Source organism: Rhipicephalus sanguineus, chromosome 6 (assembly GCF_013339695.2).
Source record: "Rhipicephalus sanguineus isolate Rsan-2018 chromosome 6, BIME_Rsan_1.4, whole genome shotgun sequence".
In the NCBI taxonomy this organism is placed as follows: Eukaryota; Metazoa; Arthropoda; class Arachnida; order Ixodida; family Ixodidae; genus Rhipicephalus; species Rhipicephalus sanguineus.
Genome location: NC_051181.1, coordinates 71,290,457 through 71,308,953, shown reverse-complemented (window position 1 = coordinate 71,308,953; position 18,497 = coordinate 71,290,457). Strand labels below are relative to the sequence as shown.

Here is an 18,497-nt window from a genome sequence, read left to right as displayed (position 1 = left end):
CATCACAACCCGGTATTGCGGCAAAGCTGCCTTTCAAGCTTCGTTACGGTTGAATTTTGCCAAGACACAGTCAGCGTCTGATTGGAAGGGGTCCCTAGATTTTCAATATGCTTCACCTCGTCGCACCCCGGTATTGCGGCAAAGCTGCCTTTCAAGCTCTGCTACGGTCGCAAATTTACTAACTCAAGAAAACGCTGGTTCCAACATGGAGATGAAAGATGTGGCAGTGGTGGGGGCTCAACTAATGTTGTGTTGGACCTGAAATTTGGGCAGGAAGTCCGAAAAATCGGAAGCCAAAGCTTTTTAGCATCCAAAATTTCAGACGTTCTTATATATCGACGTCTACGAGGCAGATTTGGAACTCCGGACTTGAAGGGAGCAGACCCTTGTCTGCCACATCAGTTGGGCTTCCACAGAAGTTGAAAGAGGAGGAGAGGCTGAGGAAATGGTATCTCTGCCTATCACGTGTAAAGTGTTGTCGGCAACACTTTGGTTGCACCAAATCATGTACATAAATAAAATTCGGCCTCTACATTGCCTCATTCTTGATAAGAAAGACAACTATGAACCACCACCCCGCCAGTGCTTCATCCACCTAGCGAAAAGAAACACTTTCATGTTGCTATCTCATAAGAATATGCTTAGGAATCCTCTCCAACTTTTTTTCTGAAAGTTCGCTTTGAAGTACTATTCGAAAAATATTCTAGAAATATTCGAGAAATATTTGAAAAATATTCGATTCGATTCGCACTCACACTTCAATATTCGAATTCGCTTTGCACCCAAAATTTTGCTATTCGCACAGCTCTACTAGCAATGTGATCAAGCATCCATGTACTAGTTCTGAAAGCATGAGACCAAAACGAAACTACTGTTTGTCACAACAGCAATGGTCGAAAACGCACTCGCTGTCGACACTATCATCGATAGCGTCTACGTACTAGTTCGTATGTGCGGAGTAAAAACGAAACTAGTTTGCCACAGCCACTGAAACCTTGGCTGCCATCAACACAATGGATGGCAAAGACCTGTGACCAATGGTGTCACACATGGTGGTAAACGTCCATAGGCATGAAGCATTCTGGCTTTCCTGTAGTTGCTACCGTATTTACTCGAATCTAAGCCGATGCTTTTTTCGAAAAAACGATGTGCGAAAGTGGGGGGGTCGGCTTAGATTCGAGTACAATGAATAGGTTATTTTCTTTTCTGGCCTTGCGAATTTCGGGGGTCGGCTTAGAATCGGGGCCGGCCTAGATTCGAGTAAATACGGTATATCCCAGCTCATGCAAGCATGGCCTTTGCGATCAATGCACGCTACTCAGAGACGCCGTCGTTGGCAGTGCGATTCGGGCACCTCCTTGTGCCACCTGGTCTTATATGGGCACATGTCTCTGAGTTCTGCCAACTGTTTGAATTAACCGAAGTATACTACCACCAAATATGTACATCCGAATTATGAGTTTTCTGCCATATGCTTATTTCAGTGTCTGGCGGGACCAGACAATGTGTGTGAATTAACCTAATTTCTGAATTAACCGGAGCAAAATTAACGAGGTTTTACTTAGTGGACGATTTCGTGGTCATGAGGACACTCTCAGTAATACTATCGTCAGCTCTCTTTACATGTGCTTTCAATTTCGTTGTGCTTCTTCCCCAGTCCAGTGGAGTGCTCAGCTGCTGAGGTCATGCAATTGTTGCTGTAGGTTGTGACCTAGTAAAAGCTGCGGTGAATTCAGTTAAAAGATTCGTCATTTTCCCACTGGCCTTAATCCAGCATTGTGGCGGCATTACAGGGACTGTGGTTTGCGGGTAACGCCTCTAATTGCTAGGGCTGCAGCAAAAGTGTTGGTGATCAATTGCCGCTCTGCTAAAGTGGCACAATCTAGAGAAAGGTCAGGTACGCATGCGCATATTTAAGCAAATAACCCTATAATGTCAAGCGCTGCTGGGACAAGAGGTTGTTCTACTGACTGATCACTTGCGGGAATACTTTTATAACACTGTATTTGCATGATTGTAGTCAACCTACTTTGTTTAAACTTGCAATTCGAAGTTAAGGAGTCAACTTTCAACTGAACCAAAAGTTCTACTACCAGTAACTGTGAGACAAATGAGAAATCGAAGATGCTGCTGTGGCGACCACTGCGCACAGACCTACGCAGCCTCCGTCTCGTCACTGATTAGCCCGGCGTGACACAGCTACTTGCTGCAACACGCTTCCGATAAAAGACAGCGCCACGCAATTTCGTCGGAGGCTTACGTCACCACTGCTGGCTATATAATCCAAGCTACCAAGCTTGGTTTCATGTTAGTTTCTCTAACCTTCCGAAGCGCAGCATCGGCATGCTTGCCCTGCTGCTGCTATTATGTTAATAAACATCGTTTGTTTTATGTTGGCATCCGTCCTTCACCGACTCCGCATCCCACAACTGGTGACCCGGAAACCGAACAAACCACACCGCCATGGCCGACCCGGAAGCTCTCACCGCTCTGCGCCAGCAAGTGCAACAACTTGAACAGGCACTGCAGACCCAGCAACAGCAGCATTCCCGCAGCGCCTCCACAACAGAGGCCGTGCCCGCCGGCTCTGCTGAGGACGTCAGAGCTCCCCCAGAAGGCATCCCACACGCTGCCTCATACGACGCCTGGCGTGTCGCCGTCAAGCTTCCGCCGTTTTGGGCGGACTCGCCCGAAGTCTGGTTCGCCCAGGTCGAGGCCCAGTTCTCCCTGGCGCGCATCACGCAAGACCGCACCCGCTACGATTACGTCGTCGCCCACCTCGACGCCCGTTATGCCAACGAGGTCCGGGATATTCTCGCCAACCCACCAACGGCCAACCACTACGAACACCTGAAGACTGAACTCATCCGCCGCCTGTCGCTCTCGGATGAACAGAAGGTGCGGCAACTTCAGTCCACAGAGCTTGCTGAGCGCAAACCTTCGCGGGAAGCTTGCAAGTCCAGGATTCCTTCCTGCGAGTGCTTTGGCTCCAACGACTCCCGCCGCATGCCCAGGCAATTCTGCAGACCCAGGTTAGGCTGCCCCTCGACGAACTTGCGGAGATGGCTGATCGCGTCATCGAGGTCTCCTTGCCGCAGTTGTCGCCCACCATGCAGGCTGTCGCCGCACCGCTGAACACCGCGGAGCTTGCACGCCGCATCGACGACATCGATCGACAGCTCAACTCCATTCAACAACGCTTGGGTGAACGTCTTCCGATGCACCAGCGCCGCCACTCGCAAAGCCGCGACCTTAACACCAGTTCGTCGCGGCAACCCGACAACAACGGCCCGTGCTACTACCACCGACGCTTCGGGGACAGAGCCCGGCAATGTCGACCCCCCTGTTCCGCTGGGCATGCGGGAAACGCCAACGGCAGCTCGTAGAGACGGCCGCAAGCTGCCAACCCGGAGGCCGTCGCATCTTCGTCACCGACCAAATCACGAAGCAGCGGTTCCTTGTCGACAGCGGTTCCGACATTTGCTGCTACCCGCGATCCCATCTTCAAGGTCCTCGTCCGCCTACGTCTTTCGAGCTCAGCGCGGCAAACCGCTCTACAATCAAGACGTACGGCTCGCTCTGCCTGCACATCCAGCTCAGAAACATACGCCGTGACCTTCGCTGGAATTTTGTCATCGCCGACGTCGCCGAGCCAATCATCGGCTCAGACTTTCTGGCCCACTACAACCTCCTTCCGGACTGCCGCAACGACCTCCTCATCGACGCGACAACGGGACATTCCACACCAGGCCAGCGAACGACCGCCCAACAGCCAAGCATCAAGGTACTCAATGTTGACAATCATTCGCCGTACCACGCCATCCTCGCCGAATTTCCCGGATTGACGCGCCCCAGCGGACTGCCACGCAGAGTGCAGCACACCACCGTGCACTACATCCGGACCACTTCAGGCCCCCCGGTTTTCTGCCGCGCCCGTCGCCTTGCCCCGGACTGCATGCGCATAGCCAAAGCAGAGTTCGAGGCCATGCTCCGCGAAGGAATCGCCCGCCGCTCTGACAGTCCATGGGCCTCGCCACTCCACCTTGTTCCGAAGAAGACCGAAGGCTGGCGGCCTTGTGGAGACTACCGTGCCCTCAACGCATGGAGGAAGGAAAACTCAGGAGAGGCCCTATCGTATCCCAATGCATTGCGAAAAGTGTGGCGGAAGTGACGTCAGATTTATGGGGCAAACAAACCGGTATGGGGCAAACAAAACAGCAGACGCCCCGCGGCGTGCTTTCCGCGGTGGTTCGCTTCTGCTCGGATTTGAAGTCCCGGCGTAAACTTAGCGCGTATTGTGCGGTTTGCACGTAGTAAAACGTTGCAAGCAGACGTTTACCAGACTGTTCGTGCGTGGCAGGCCCGAGCACTGCGTGCTGAGATTCTTCGTGGAGCGTTTTTGTGCAACAGTACAGAAAGTACCGGCACGTGCCGTAATCAAAAACATTCAGCCCCTGCATCATCGTATTCGAACTTACCTAGCAGTGACTTACGCATTCTACAGGGCATTAGATCTCTCTTTTCCTTTCTCGTAGCCCGATTTCCCGATCTATTGCCCGATTAGCGGTTGCGGCGCAACTCCAACCTATAGTTGACGTAACTTCACGTCGAAAAGAGGACACCGCTGTATTGTATAGGCGATCGTGCACGTAAAGTTTGTAATTCCAGTGCGGACACAACACAAGCACGCAGCGAGCGCACACCGAACAATACATACATCACGTAGTCCGATAATAACAACAAAAGTTTATTGCCCTTTCGTTGAATGACACAGCCTCTAAAACGTACGATGCCTTCAGCGCATGTTATGTACGGCGCGTCAGACGCCAAAAACAAAAGTTCACACGAGTTCTGAGTTGACAGAATGAGTAACAAGCAACAGAGCGCACATCCGAGAGCTTCGCACGCAAATACCATGCCTTAGTGATCAGCAATGAAGCGAACGTATACGTACACATGAAAAGTGACACCCGGTACTGTCCGCAGTGCACGCGATTTGCACCGGGTATACGCAACAGCTGGGCATTGCGTAGCTTTCCTAAAGAACACACACCAAGTGCAGCATGCGTGAATCGACTACACCGCTTGCACGGCGTAAAACAAACAAACAAACAAAAAGGCTGCAAAGTTTCGCGATGCGCGCATGCGCTTGTAAACGTCGCGACGGAAGTCGCGAAATGTTTCGCTGCGCCTTCGCTAGGAGGCGATGCGGGTGTTTGCGATGTGGAGGCTTCATGAATGTGACGTCAGGGCCTCTCCTTAGTATTCCTTCCTCCATGCCCTCAACGCGCGCACCATCCCGGACAGGTACCCCATCCACCACAAACAGGACTTCGCCCATCGCATCTATGGCTGCCACGTGTTCTCCGTGCTAGACTTGGTGAAGGCGTACACACAGATACCCGTCAATCCGGATGACGTCCCGAAAACGGCAATCATCACTCCCTTTGGCTTGTTCGAGTCTCCCTTCATGAGCTTCGGCCTGAGGAACGCTGGACAAACCTTTCAGCGCTTCATCGACGAAGTCGTCCGCGGCCTCGACTACTGCTTCGTTTACCTTGACAACATACTGGTATTTTCCCGTGACGCCGAAGAGCACCACAGGCACCTTCGTCTGCTGTTCCAACGCCTCGACGACCACGGTCTACTCGTCAATATCCAAAAAAGCACGCTAGGCGCTCCCGTCGTCCGCTTCCTCGGCCACGAAGTTTCATCTGAGGGAACTCGGCCCTTGCCCCAACGCATCTCAGACCTGCAAAGTTACCCTCAACCCAGCACCGTTACCCTCAACCGCTAAAGACCTTCGCCGTTTCCTTGGCATGCTGAACTTCTACAGGCGTTTCTTGCCACACGCTGCCGACTACCAGGCTCCCCTCCATGATGCTTTGGCCGGCCTACGAGGAAACCAACCCGTCACATGGACACCGACGTTAGCGAGAACTTTCGAAGATTGCAAAGCCGCCCTCTGCACCGCCACGCTCTTCACCCATCCCGTGCCAGACGCTCCCTTGGGACTGTTCACGGACGCATCTAGCTTCGCCATCGGCGCCGCCCTCATGCAACACGTGGAAAACACCTGGCATCCCTTGGCGTTCTTCTCCAAGAAGCTCGAAGCTCGGAAAACGACCCCTTCAACCGCCAGTTCCACTGAGGAAACCACGACCACCGCCCCGACAATGTTGCCAGCCTACTACAGAGAACTTCTGGCGATATACGAAGCAGTGCAACACTTTCGCCACATTCTCGAAGCACAGAACTGCACCATCTATACAGACCACAAGCCTCTTACCTACGCCTTCTCTCAACGTCGCGACAAACTCCCGCCTGTACAGCAGAACCAACTTTCGTTCATTGCACAGTTCACCACCGACATCCAACATGTCAGCGGGAAAGACAACGTGGTCGCCGACGCGCTTACACGTGTAGCAGCCATCAGCTCTGTGCAGATAACAGCAGACGTCCTCGCCGAGGCTCAGACTACGGACACCGAACTGCAGGAATTCGTGATTCTTATTTCAAGCCAGGTATTTCTTCAAGGTAATATAATTTGCCTTTAAACAAAAATATACATGTTTGATGGACTTATGCTATTCCTGCCCATTCCAACGTTGTCGTGGCAGTGTCATGTAGCTCTCGCACTATATAGTGCAGGGGCCTCAAACACGCGGCCCGCGGACCTCTTGCTAGCGGCCTGCGGACCGCACATGACTGTCTTTGTCCCATTTTAATTTTTTTTTTATTATAAGTACGCTCTTGAGCTACACAGGCAGGCCACCATGTGTTACCGTGAACATTACCGTGATACATTACCGTGAAACAAAACTCAGTATTGCAGAATTGGCGTCCAGATTTAGTCATTTTGGAGATTGGTATCGATATATTGGTGGAATCTTGCCACCAAATACCCTTCAGAAATGACCCATATATGAAAACTTAAAAACGTCTTTAAAATGACAGCGTTAGCTGACATCTGGTGGAACCTATTTTTCAAACCCTCCCCCCTTCCCACCTTCCCCCCTTCCACTCCTACCTTCGCCACTGTCCTGGCCCTTGCGGAAGTAAATTTTCGTGAATGCGGCCCGTTCGCTGAGGCGAGTTTTAGACCCCTGATATAGCGGCACAAGACGAACGCTTAGACGTTAACAATGTGGGAACACAAAGCAGGCTGCGCATGTCCATCTCGCGTCACGTGACCTCTAGAAGCCTAGACGGAGCCACGGAAAAAGAATGTCTTTATAGGGATTTTATGCAACGAGACTCCGCGCAGTCTTTTCGTTCTAGTGGAGGGCTGAAACTTGCAAGAGCGTTTCCGCGCCTTGGGGCTCCGTGATCGCACTTGCGATGGTAAGTTATAGCTATAAATTTATTATACTACATTTATCACTGCGATTACAGAATAATATTTGGAATATAAAATAATAACTAATGCAAATAAAGCTCGAAATAGTGAGATGTTAGCTATATAAGCGCCTGGTCTATCTACTTTCAGCTCGCCCGTTTCAGATAAATCAAGTAGCCGCATATGCAAGAAGTGAAAGATGATCAATACTTGTCGCTCATAAAACTTCTACATATAGCTTGCTCCACATAAAAAAATGTTTTATCGAGATAAAATTTGAAACGTGAATGTACGCGCAACGTTTGAGGAACACACTTGAAGGGACAGACACTAAAGAAAAAACAATTGTTCTGTTATCAGTAAATTACTCTTAAAATTCCGTAATCAACAAGAGTCTTGGTAAGCGAGAAAACGCGCAAAAAGAAAATGCGGGTGCCGACGCCACCTTGAAAATCGTGCAACAAACACCGTGGCGTCATTGATTCTGACGGCGTCTACTGGGATCTATGTACGGTTCCTAACCGGCAAAAATTAAGTACGTTCACCTCTGAGAGGGCCATACCCTTAATATACCAAGTTTCAAGAAGTTACGTTGAACGAATGTCCCCAAAATACAAGTAGAGTTTGAAATCCGTGACGTCACGCGCGGAGGTTTCGGCGCGAGATTTAAAAATCGAACTTTACCCATGATTTTCTCCTTATGATGGTGAAACTACATTCGAGTTCTCAGAGTACACTTTATCAGTGTTAACCGATTCATGGTAACACTTTAGTGTCCCTTTAAGAACTCAGCAAAGTCCAAGCCCGGCCCGACACGAGCCTGCCACCTCAAACCCGGGCCCGGCCCTAAGCCCGGAGCTTCAGACCCGAGCCCGGCCCGGGCCTGCCGTGAAAACTACTTTACCCGGCCCGGCCTGGCCCACGGGCCGCGCCGGGCCCGGGTTTTCGGGTAGGCCCGAGCCCGTGCAGTGCTCTAGTAACGAGGTGAAGCACATTGAAAATTTGAAAGGGTCACTTTCTATTGGATGTTGACTGCGTCTTGGCTAGATTCGACCGTAACGGAGCTTGAAAGGCAGCTTTGCCGCAACACGAGAGTGTATTGAGGTGAAGCATATTGAAAATCTGAGGGGTCACTTTCAATCGGATCTTGACTGTATTTGTTTTTGGGAAGTTCGAATAGTTCGAATAGTAAAATTCCAGTGCGAATCGAATCGAATAGCAAGCACTATTAGAAAAATATTTGAAATTTCGAATATTCGCACATCCCTAGTTTTAACGCGATAGCGTTAGAGCACAAGCTCGAACAAAAACCCGTCACAGGCAAAATTAGAAGGAAATCACCGCTTTCATCCTTAGTTATTTCAGAAAAAGCTTCATTAAATCGGGATTGGTGGCCAAATTAGTAAACTAAATCGGGCTGAGGAGAACACTGCAGGGAAAGAAAACTTCTAGGTTAGATCGAGAACTTCGTAAAATTGGGTTTCGTTAGATGGAGTTTTAACTGTACCTGAGGAAAAGTTCTAAGGAAACATTACCTGAGGAAGAGCATTTATGGTTCAAGTGGAAACCAGCTACCACGATTATCTTTCACAGGTGGAGGGCAAGCGCACTGCGGTTCTGTGGTCGGAGCTGACATATTTTAAAATATGTTGTAACCGAGAACAGCATCACTGGAAACCCATCACAAATAACTTACACAATAGCAGTAGACAAGGCACACCAGTTACATCTGTCGGCTCTCTACCATTGCTGTTTCTTAGCATTGCAGTTATGATGTTTCACTATCGCTGCATGATCCTTGGTAATGAAGCGTCAGAGAAAACAGAGGAAGCAGCTGTGCTCACTTCTCAATCTTCTTCTTGAGCCGCTCCTTGTCCTTGGAGGCCTGCTTCTTCTTCTTGGGCTTCTTCGTTGGGTCATAGGCCCCCTTGAGCTGGAAGCGAGCCCGTTCCACACGAATTTCTTTGTCCCGCAGTCGGTACCCATCCAGGATGCGGAGCGCCAGCTCCACTGACTCCACCTGGTGGCACGGACATTCAACACAAAATACCCTGTTAGATCCAGCAAGATAGATCGCAGTTACGTATCGCAAACTTGCAGGCAACAAGGTGCAAACTTGTACGCAAACTTGCACGCAAACTTGTACGCAAAGTGCAAACTTGTACGCAACTTTGTTGCGTACACCATGTGCACAGTAATCCGCTGTTAAAGGAACATTAGAGATTGTGGTGGCCGCTCGGCAGCTCCGCCAACCGGCCGCTGCAACGACTTTTGCAAAGGTGCAGTGCGTGCTGTGAGTGGTGCTCCATCATCATCTGCTACCGTCTGCTGTGGTGCTTCTCTACGTAGCAAAGTGAACCATTCTCATGACGATGACACGTCAAAAGAGAGCTGCGCAAAGCGCACAACGCGCCTGCGTGAAACTCATCGCAGCTGCCGGCCAGCCGGAGGTGCCGAGTGGCGGCCACGTGCTCCGATGTTCCCTGTGTAAACCAGGCTCAGAAGTATGCGACCTATGAAGGTACTTAAAGATATCGAACAAAGACATGAAAAAATTAACAAAGGACCGAAATTATATTTAGAAGATGCGCTTATTCTTATATATTACATTTTGAACAGATGACTGCACTTTTGTAACTTTATGCGAGCGCATGCCGGCAGCAAGCATGCCTGCAGGTGCTGTGTGCTGATAGGCGTGACGTCATCCCTATGTGATGCAGCTGGTAGAGTGCTGACGGAGTGAAACGTGACATCAAGACTTTTAGTATAACGACTGGTAAGCACACTCGCTCAGCATAGTTGCATCATGTCGCTACCGATCTGGCATCTAAAGGTAATGTTGGCTTCGAGGTTAGTGTACACTGATATAACATGAATTTAAGACGGCTGAAATGAAAGTATGTAAGTTGCTTAGCCCTAAATTGTTGCGTTTTGAACCATAAGTGCTTTAAACACAAAGCAGCAGCGTCAGGCATTGGCTTTTCAGTGACATGACAAAGCTTGACAATGAGGCAGGGCTCGCCTAAGTGTTCCAAACAACAAAAGTCACAAATTCAAGGCACCCATTTTGGTTGTGGTGGTTGTGCAGTGACAATGGTTTTCTGAAAAAGGTACAACAAAGTGTCTCACCCAACTAGGCCAACAGTCTACATTTATTTTTCCACAGCAAGAAACACGATAGTTTAAAGTACCATGAGGATATATACCGAACTTAAAGGGGGCAAGAAAATGGTTTAATATAATGGTATAGATAATATGAAATATAAAGTCTGCCTACTGAAACTTATACTGTACTATGTAGGTTTGTGCGAATAGTAAATTTTAGGTTTGAAGCAAATTCAAAGCAAATCGTGATTTGGTCAAATAAATTCGAATCTAATTCGAATAGTATGTATTGCATATTATAAAGAAAAATGAGCATACTTGTCATGGCTCAACTAACCTGCACAATATTTTTTAAAATTGGAACAAGGAATGTGCAAATGGCATTCTTTTTGGTTCAAAGGGAAGTGGAAGCAACTTTGAATAGTAGCAGGATTTGACTTTCGGTAGAATGCAAGTTATAACCCGCAAAATATGTTACGTTTTGAACTTTACTATAATTGGAGCATATAAGCCAGTATAACAAGCTTTTAAAGTATGTTGCCACCTTTTTGGCAATCTTTTTAAATTTTGATCCTAAACTGATTGCTTTGTGTATGCCTTAAAAAGGGCTGTTTAAAAAGACATTTCAAGTATGGTAGGCAAAAAAAATTGTCACTAATCACAATTTAATTACTGAAATTACTGAAAATATGTCCTACACGCAAAAAGTCATAGGTACCGATCCTGTGTTACAAAACAAAAATGGCTGGGCAGCAATGTAGCTGTATATTCAGGCTGTGCAATAAACTAGAACCTTTGCGCTGTCATCGATATCAATTGTAATATAGCTGAAAAACCTAAAATTGTGTAATTTCAGGCCGTTGTATTTCAGTCGATACCTTATAACATCAAAAGTTAATCGTGGTTTTCAATTATCCTAGTTCATTGCACAGAATAATGTTCCATAAAGAAGCTCGGGAAGTTTCATCGAAAAATGTTGGTTAATTCAAAAGTTACAACTTTTTGCGCAACAAAAATCAACTGAAAATGAAGGTTTGAGAAAAACAAGAAAGAAGTTTTCCAAACGTGTTATAAACATCGTTCGAAGGTTGTGGGACACTAAAAGCCGCCAAGCGCATAGCGAGGACCTTCCTTAGCTGCCACGAGTTCACCATGAGATTGTTTAGCAGCTCCTAGATTTTTTTCGGGCTTGTTTTTCGTCAGCCGTCGACTGGTGCCTGGCGTTCTTCAAGCGAGTTTGGTCCCTGCTGAGGCAAGCTATTGTGGTGCAGTAGCTAGGATCGACACCAGCCTGCCTCAAAATATCCAGTGTGCCACTATTTCCATTGCTGAACTGACGTCTAAATCTGACGGTCCAAACAAAACAGTGTGCGGGCCTACATTTACATCTTTAGGGACACGCTGCCAGAGAGCATCCCATGGAAGCATTCATTTCGCGTTTTGGGTTTTTCCGCAGACACATTTCATCAAAACATATCGTCTGAAGAGAGGTCTGCATACACAGGCTTTAGTTTGTTCAGGATGCCTTTGTAAAAACCTCCCCTGTGCTTGCATCATCCTGTGCCCAGAGCTTTCACTCGGCTATAGGCACACCAATTTTTCATACTGTGCGTTTCGGCCTTTGTTTCACTCGGAACTTAGCCGTATCTTGTTATATTCTGTAAGACAACAATCTAGAACACTGAATTGGCGAAAAAACAGCTTTCACAATGGTAGCACAACACGTCGGTGCAGTGCAAACACAATGTCACTTTGTGTGTGCCCACGTGGCAATTTCCGCAATTTAAATAAGAAATGGTCGCTATTACCATTGCTCAATCTTATTAAATTTTTGTGTACTTCATCACAAAGTAATCTGCATGTATCCTGCGTATTTGCGCACAAACATAAGGTTGTTTTACTGATTGATATGTACATTTCATTTTCGCAAAATATCACTTTCGTTTTCAGGGAGGTCTACCGGGTAGTTGTAAAAACCAACATAACTCTCGAACAGAAGCACATAGAGACATCATTTTTGCTGGAGCACAATTCTGAGTGCCTGTAGATTTTTAAAATATCAAAAAGTGAAATTCGATTTTTTCAAAAAAGAAACATCGTTTTCAGGGTGGCAATATAACTTAAACTTAAAAAAATTATGAATTGATGTCAGGGTAATTTGTTCATTTAGCCTTGAGGTGGGGCTTCTCGGCAGTGCGGATTTCCCCTGGATGAATGTTTTCACGGCATAGCACTCCTGCGCTGCAGTGAAACCACCTTTACAGGGTTTACACACCCCTGTTTATGTGTCTATTCGTTCATACATCGAAATTTAGAATAATTTAAATTCCTTTTCAAGCGAATTCGAATACTGTAATATTCGTTCGAATATTCGAACTGCTCGAAAATTCGCACTAATACTATGACACCTTTGCACATCTCTGGCATACTCCTGAAATCCTGAGAAGTGGGAATTGGTTGTTTTGTTCCTCTAAGGCATGGGTTCTCAAACTGGGTTCCGCGGAACCCAGGGGTTCTGCAAATGGCACCTGAGGATTCCAGGAGCAGTCAGAATGAAAGCGACCTGCTCCCGTTTTACCTCCATGAGCACCTAATTTATTGACTTAGACAAAGAAATTCGTATAGCATTCAATGAAGCCATCGCATGTCACATCCACACATCGGGAGTGTGTGAGTAGTGAGAGATCCATGCTGTAGTGGCACTAAAGACCTGTCACTGTGCGCGCCATGACATTTGTGCAATTTGTGGACCTGAAATGACAGAGTGCTTGAAGCGCTGGTAATTCAAGCTCGCAAGTGCGGTTTGTAGCACATGCGCAGTAACCAATTCAGTAATTCTGTGTGCTGAGAGGCTGATGATGATAGTGGCTGTTTAAACAGCACTAACGAGCCCGTGGGTCATGCTGTTTGTGACTCACGGCACGGCGGGAATCACAAAACACAGTTTCTATACATGCCGATTTGCCACTGCACTACATTGGCTTTTCAATCAAACCATGCAACGAGCACTTTGATACGCACAAGGAGCACCACTTCGTGATGGCTGTGGGCAGGCCAGGGGCCAGGAACTTTTTTTTCAATAGGTGGGGGGGGCACTTGCAGAAGGCCTTAACTATTCGAAAAAAATGCCTATTTTCATTGTTAATTTTCGGTAAAACACGCCATCCGTTAAAATTTCAAGAAGGGGGCCCCTTTCCCTGGCTACGGGCCTGGCCGTGGACTATTTGAGAATTTAGGTTTAGACTTACGACCAGTATACTGACAGCCATTTCGCAGTGTGACTGGCATGGTTTTCATGCAAAAAATAAAACATGCCTTTGCACGTCTGGGACTTCATTTGCATGAACACGTTGCTTAAGGCACACAGTTCCTGAAGCATGCAGTGTACAGGTATGGTTGGCTGGCACTCTACGTTACTTGCGGAGGGGGAGAAATCACAGGTCTATGTGTTATCACGAGTTACACAGCAACAACAATATGGCCGTCAAGATTAAAGATAACAGGCCAATGCAGCGCTGTTAATGCTTTGTTTGCGCGGACCTGAAAGCTCCATCACCCCCCACCCCCCCACCCCTTTTGCTGCCGAATTTCCTCATGCTAAAATTACAAGACTGTAAGCACAAAAGTTAGGGGTTCCGCGGCACTCTGGAGAAGCAGTTTGGGTTCCCCAAGTCCAGACAGTTTAAGAACCGCTGCTCTAAGCCAGTGTCAAATGCTTTCACCTACGCATTCTTGCAATACCCTTGTATCAGACTGGCAGCTCTCTTACCAATAATGAATGCCGCAGGTAGTAGTATGCCTCATTTCACAGTGGTTAGTACAGTGGAACCCTGATTACATGACTTTGACCCCGATTATATGACTTTGTCTCACTTTCTACTTTTCTAATAGACAACCTACGAGAACTTAAGTTCTTATTTCGCACTCGCGAATATTTGGTCGGCGTCCGATTTGAATGAAGAAGGTGACTTTTTTCTCTTGGAAGGAATTGGTAAATCGTCGTAAAACTGCGTCGTATAACCAAGGTTTTTCACAGCATTCACGTTTCCCGACGTATTGCCAGATGGCGTTCATATCTCACGCAGCGCCTCTTCTATCATCTTTAGACGACATTTGCAGCGAAGCACGCAGATACGCGGCCAATTTTTTTGACCGCGGGACTGTGGGTAAGGTGAAACCACCAAACACGATTCACGACAGCTTGTGTCTTGTCCTTACCGCATGCTTGCCACCAGTGATTGCTTGCCATCAAAAGTGATGTAACCAGAACAACAGCCCCTATACTGGTCACATTAAGGTATGCGGCCAAGTGTTTGGAAAAATTAAAAAAAAAGCGATAAGCACTAAAGATTACTAGTAAACATTATAAATCACACCTTTTTAGGCATATGTGAGCACTATAAAGCCAGTCATACTTTTTGTTAACTTTTCATGATTAAAAATATGGTTAAAAGTGGGTCTTACGCTAACACTCCTAACTCAAATTCCGCTCAATAAAAAAACCTAATTTTTGGCAGGGACATAAAAGAAGCTTTGGCCAGTGCAATGAACCAAAACAATTGTGATCACATGAATACAGTCAATGTCCCATTTTTCGGACTCCCAAGGGACCGCGAAATCATCCGAAAAATCGGGCAGTCCGAAAAAACGAATTCATGCTTTTTTATTCCGCTGAAGCAGTCCAACCACAACAGCCACGTACGAAATAGCTGTAACGCCCCCCAGTACAATTATCAAGCATTTTGGTGCGCTCCCACGCCCTTGCAAATACATTCGGTACCTGCCGCGAACCCTGCTTAACTACGTGCCAACCGCCAATTGCAAGTTTGCATCTTGTGACAAGCGCCGCTAATACCAGCAAAGCGCAGAATAGGTTATGGCTCTCTCGCATGGAGCGTTTGGCACCGATGATGCGGAACACAAAGACTGTGGTGGAAGAGCGGATGACTCGTCCAGCTTTCTCCGATGCGCGTGCACATGTAAACGATGTGCATACACATCGCCGAATCTCCACTGATACGCAGCATTTGCTGCCGTGTGAAGCCGATCGTTTCTACTTGTGTGCAGCACATCGCCAACTAAGCTGACGCCGTCACTGTACTGTTGCTGTATCGTACGCACGCATTTGTCATGAAACGGTTCGTCATGTGCACTTTGTTCCTGACCGCACACGGGTGCACCAATGGCGAGCTGGTATGAAGGCAACGCGTCTGTGCGGTGCACTTAGCAGTCTCGTTCGTACAAAAAGGCAGCCTGAATGGCGGCGCGGCACATTCGGGTTCTTGCCTATTAAATGCATGCAGTACGCATACAACTGCGCTAGGCCACATGCACTAACTGAGCAGTTATCCGAATATGCTTATTGTAAGGGTTGTCAGCGATTATGCCGTACTGCCGCGTTTGCCACCTGCCGCCGTCACACCTCCATACATTTCCGCGGCTTATCCGTAAAGACCGCCGCATGGCACCGTCAGCCCCTTTGAATTTCTGGTCTGCTTCATCCCATAACATTTCGGCATTGCGGCAAAGCTGACTTTTGGACTTTGCTACTGTCGCAAACAAATAGACTCGCGAAAGCGCTGGTTCAAACCTACGAGATGATAGACGCAGCAGAGGTGGGGGCTTCAGTTAATTCCTTTTGGCCCTGCAATTTGGGCAGAAAGTCCGAAAAAACGGATGCCGAAGAGTTTCAGCGTCGGAAATTTCGGACGTTCTCATACATTGACGTCTATGGGGCTGGTAACGGTGTCACGAAAGCGTCCTAATTTTCGAGCATGTCTTGAAAATCGGGCGTCCAAAAAATCGGCAGTTGATTGTATTAAAAAGAAAGTGATTACATAAGCAAAAATTATGCACTAATACTAGGGGCCCCTTTGTATAAAAGGCAGCCATATTAAATCTTGTCACACGATTTGACTTATTGAGGTTCATTGCACACCCACTAATGTGATAAAGAAGTGTGTCATGTTTTAATGAAAAATCTCTATTAGCAAAAAAGTTATGCCTGTTCGCATCCGAAAGAATACCAATAATATAAGCTCTGAGAAAATCAACAAAAAAAGATTTGAAACAGGTGCAGCACTTACACAAAGTGATCAGGAGAACTAAAATCCTCCACATTTGTAGTCAGTTCCTTCCCGGACCTTATTCTTATTTGCCTTCGCTTCAGCGGCAGCTCGTCATTTTTTTTTCTAGCTTGCTTTGTAGCATGAGTGCCATGACAGGATGCTTTCACGATGCGGTGCCGATCATGTGTGAGGCAAGCTTTTGCAGTGTAGAGGGCAGGCTCGATGCCAAATTGCTTCAAGATATCAAAAGTGCCTCTGTTGCCATTATTGAAACGGCGCACAGCGTGATACAAAGCAAATTTGATGATTGGCGGGCTCCCACACGAGCCCCTGAGAATAAACAGCACATGTTTCACATGGCGGCTCCACCTGGCGAGAAGTTTATTACTTTTAAGATCAAAAATGATGTGCTGACAATGCTTTTAGAGCATTATTAGATGTTCGCACTTGATAGAATTCTTAAATAACCAACGAAACATTACATATCACGCTAATCTTATGATGCACAGAAAACTGGCACTTTCAGTTTTGCTTTCGTAGATGATAGGGGGTCTTACGTTTTTACTTGTATCTTTTGAAAGAAACTGCTTAGCCAGAAACATTACACAGCAAAATGATGGGTGAGAAATTGCGTATTCAACATGACCAAAACCGAATAAAATTACATTTTGAAAAAAATAAATTCGCATTTTCTACATGGCCTCATATGCCTTAACAGATTATACCTGGGGTCAAGATGACGTATGCTCACTCTAAACACGGGTGCGAGAGCAAAAGAACCCAGTCTGTGCAGGTGCACACCTTGATGTAGCAGCACAGGGCGTCTCCCTTGAGGTGTCCGTCGGCCGTGCGATACAGCTTGATCTTGAACTGGCCCTTCTCGTCCTTCATCACCAGGCCACACTTGCTCATCAGCTCAAAGAACTCCTCCTCATCAATGTCATCTGGCAGATTGCTCACGTAAACCCGAGTATTGTGGGCATCGTCAATCTCGAACCAGCCTGCAATCAAAAACAGTAACGTGACCTTTCGCTGGTCACTGCTTTGACCCTTTCCCTCTCGTTGACGAGTATAGTTGTCATACGATTTTGTCCCAAATTTACCAATGACGACTGTACTCGTCATCAACAACAATTAGTCCCCCAGGGAACTATAGTAGGATACAACTTAAGGGGGGACATTGCTCTTGAAATTTTTTTCTCATTTCTTGACCGATTTTGATGATATTTCTGTAGTATTTCTTCTTTTGTCTCTCGTTTTTCGCGCTGTAAATTAACTATGAATTTTGATGATACTTGGTGAGCTTATGTATATATATGTGGGTCATTCCACGCCAAACGTCCCAGACATTGCGCTCGACCCTCTCCAATTGTATTGTAAAAAATTGTGGACGTTCATATCAGTGCACTATTTGCCCTCGGAAAGTATTTTTTGGAAAAAAAAATTTTCTTGTCTGTTACAGTGATTTGAATTTTGCCGTAGTGGGTGAAACATAGGTTGCGAAAAAATACTCTAAAAAATACAATACTTTACGGAACGCCTTAAATATCTGCTGTTTACTTGAAAAGGAATGGCACTATCTTATTATCGCCTATTGACGACCACTACTTTGTCTCACGATGTGCTTTGTGGTGAAGCAATGCTGCAATTCTGCGCCCATTTTGATTATTTTTTAAAAATTCTACGAATATTACAGACAACATAGGACTATATCACATGGCTGGATAGTTGGCAGTAAGCGTGTCAAAAAAGCATTGAAGTCGATGACCCAGTAGTTTCGAAGTGGAAGGGGCGCAAACATTGAAAAATGTGTGAAATGCCCCACGTTCAGGCACATGTAGAGTGGTGATGCAGTCCACGTAAAAATGCGCGCTTGGTCTCGTTGGGAAGAGTAAACAAAGGAGATTTATTTGTGAAAGTTTCATCGGAGTGTTTTTTGTTTTTGGCGAGAAACAAAAATTTATGTTGAGCGTTCGCGGCGTGCC

General features: G+C 46.8%; 1 protein-coding gene across 1 annotated transcript in view; it reads right to left on the bottom strand.

Annotated features, from left to right (window-relative positions):
• LOC119395877 (HIV Tat-specific factor 1 homolog) overlaps nucleotides 1-18,497 on the bottom strand; it is a 64,913-nt gene that overhangs the window by 20,592 nt on the left and 25,824 nt on the right. The window contains exons 3-4 of the mRNA XM_037662882.2: nucleotides 17,314-17,513; nucleotides 9,184-9,359 (exon numbers count right to left, since the gene is read on the bottom strand). Coding sequence (XP_037518810.1) covers nucleotides 9,184-9,359; nucleotides 17,314-17,513 — 376 coding nt within the window. The remainder of the gene's footprint in view (nucleotides 1-9,183; nucleotides 9,360-17,313; nucleotides 17,514-18,497) is intronic.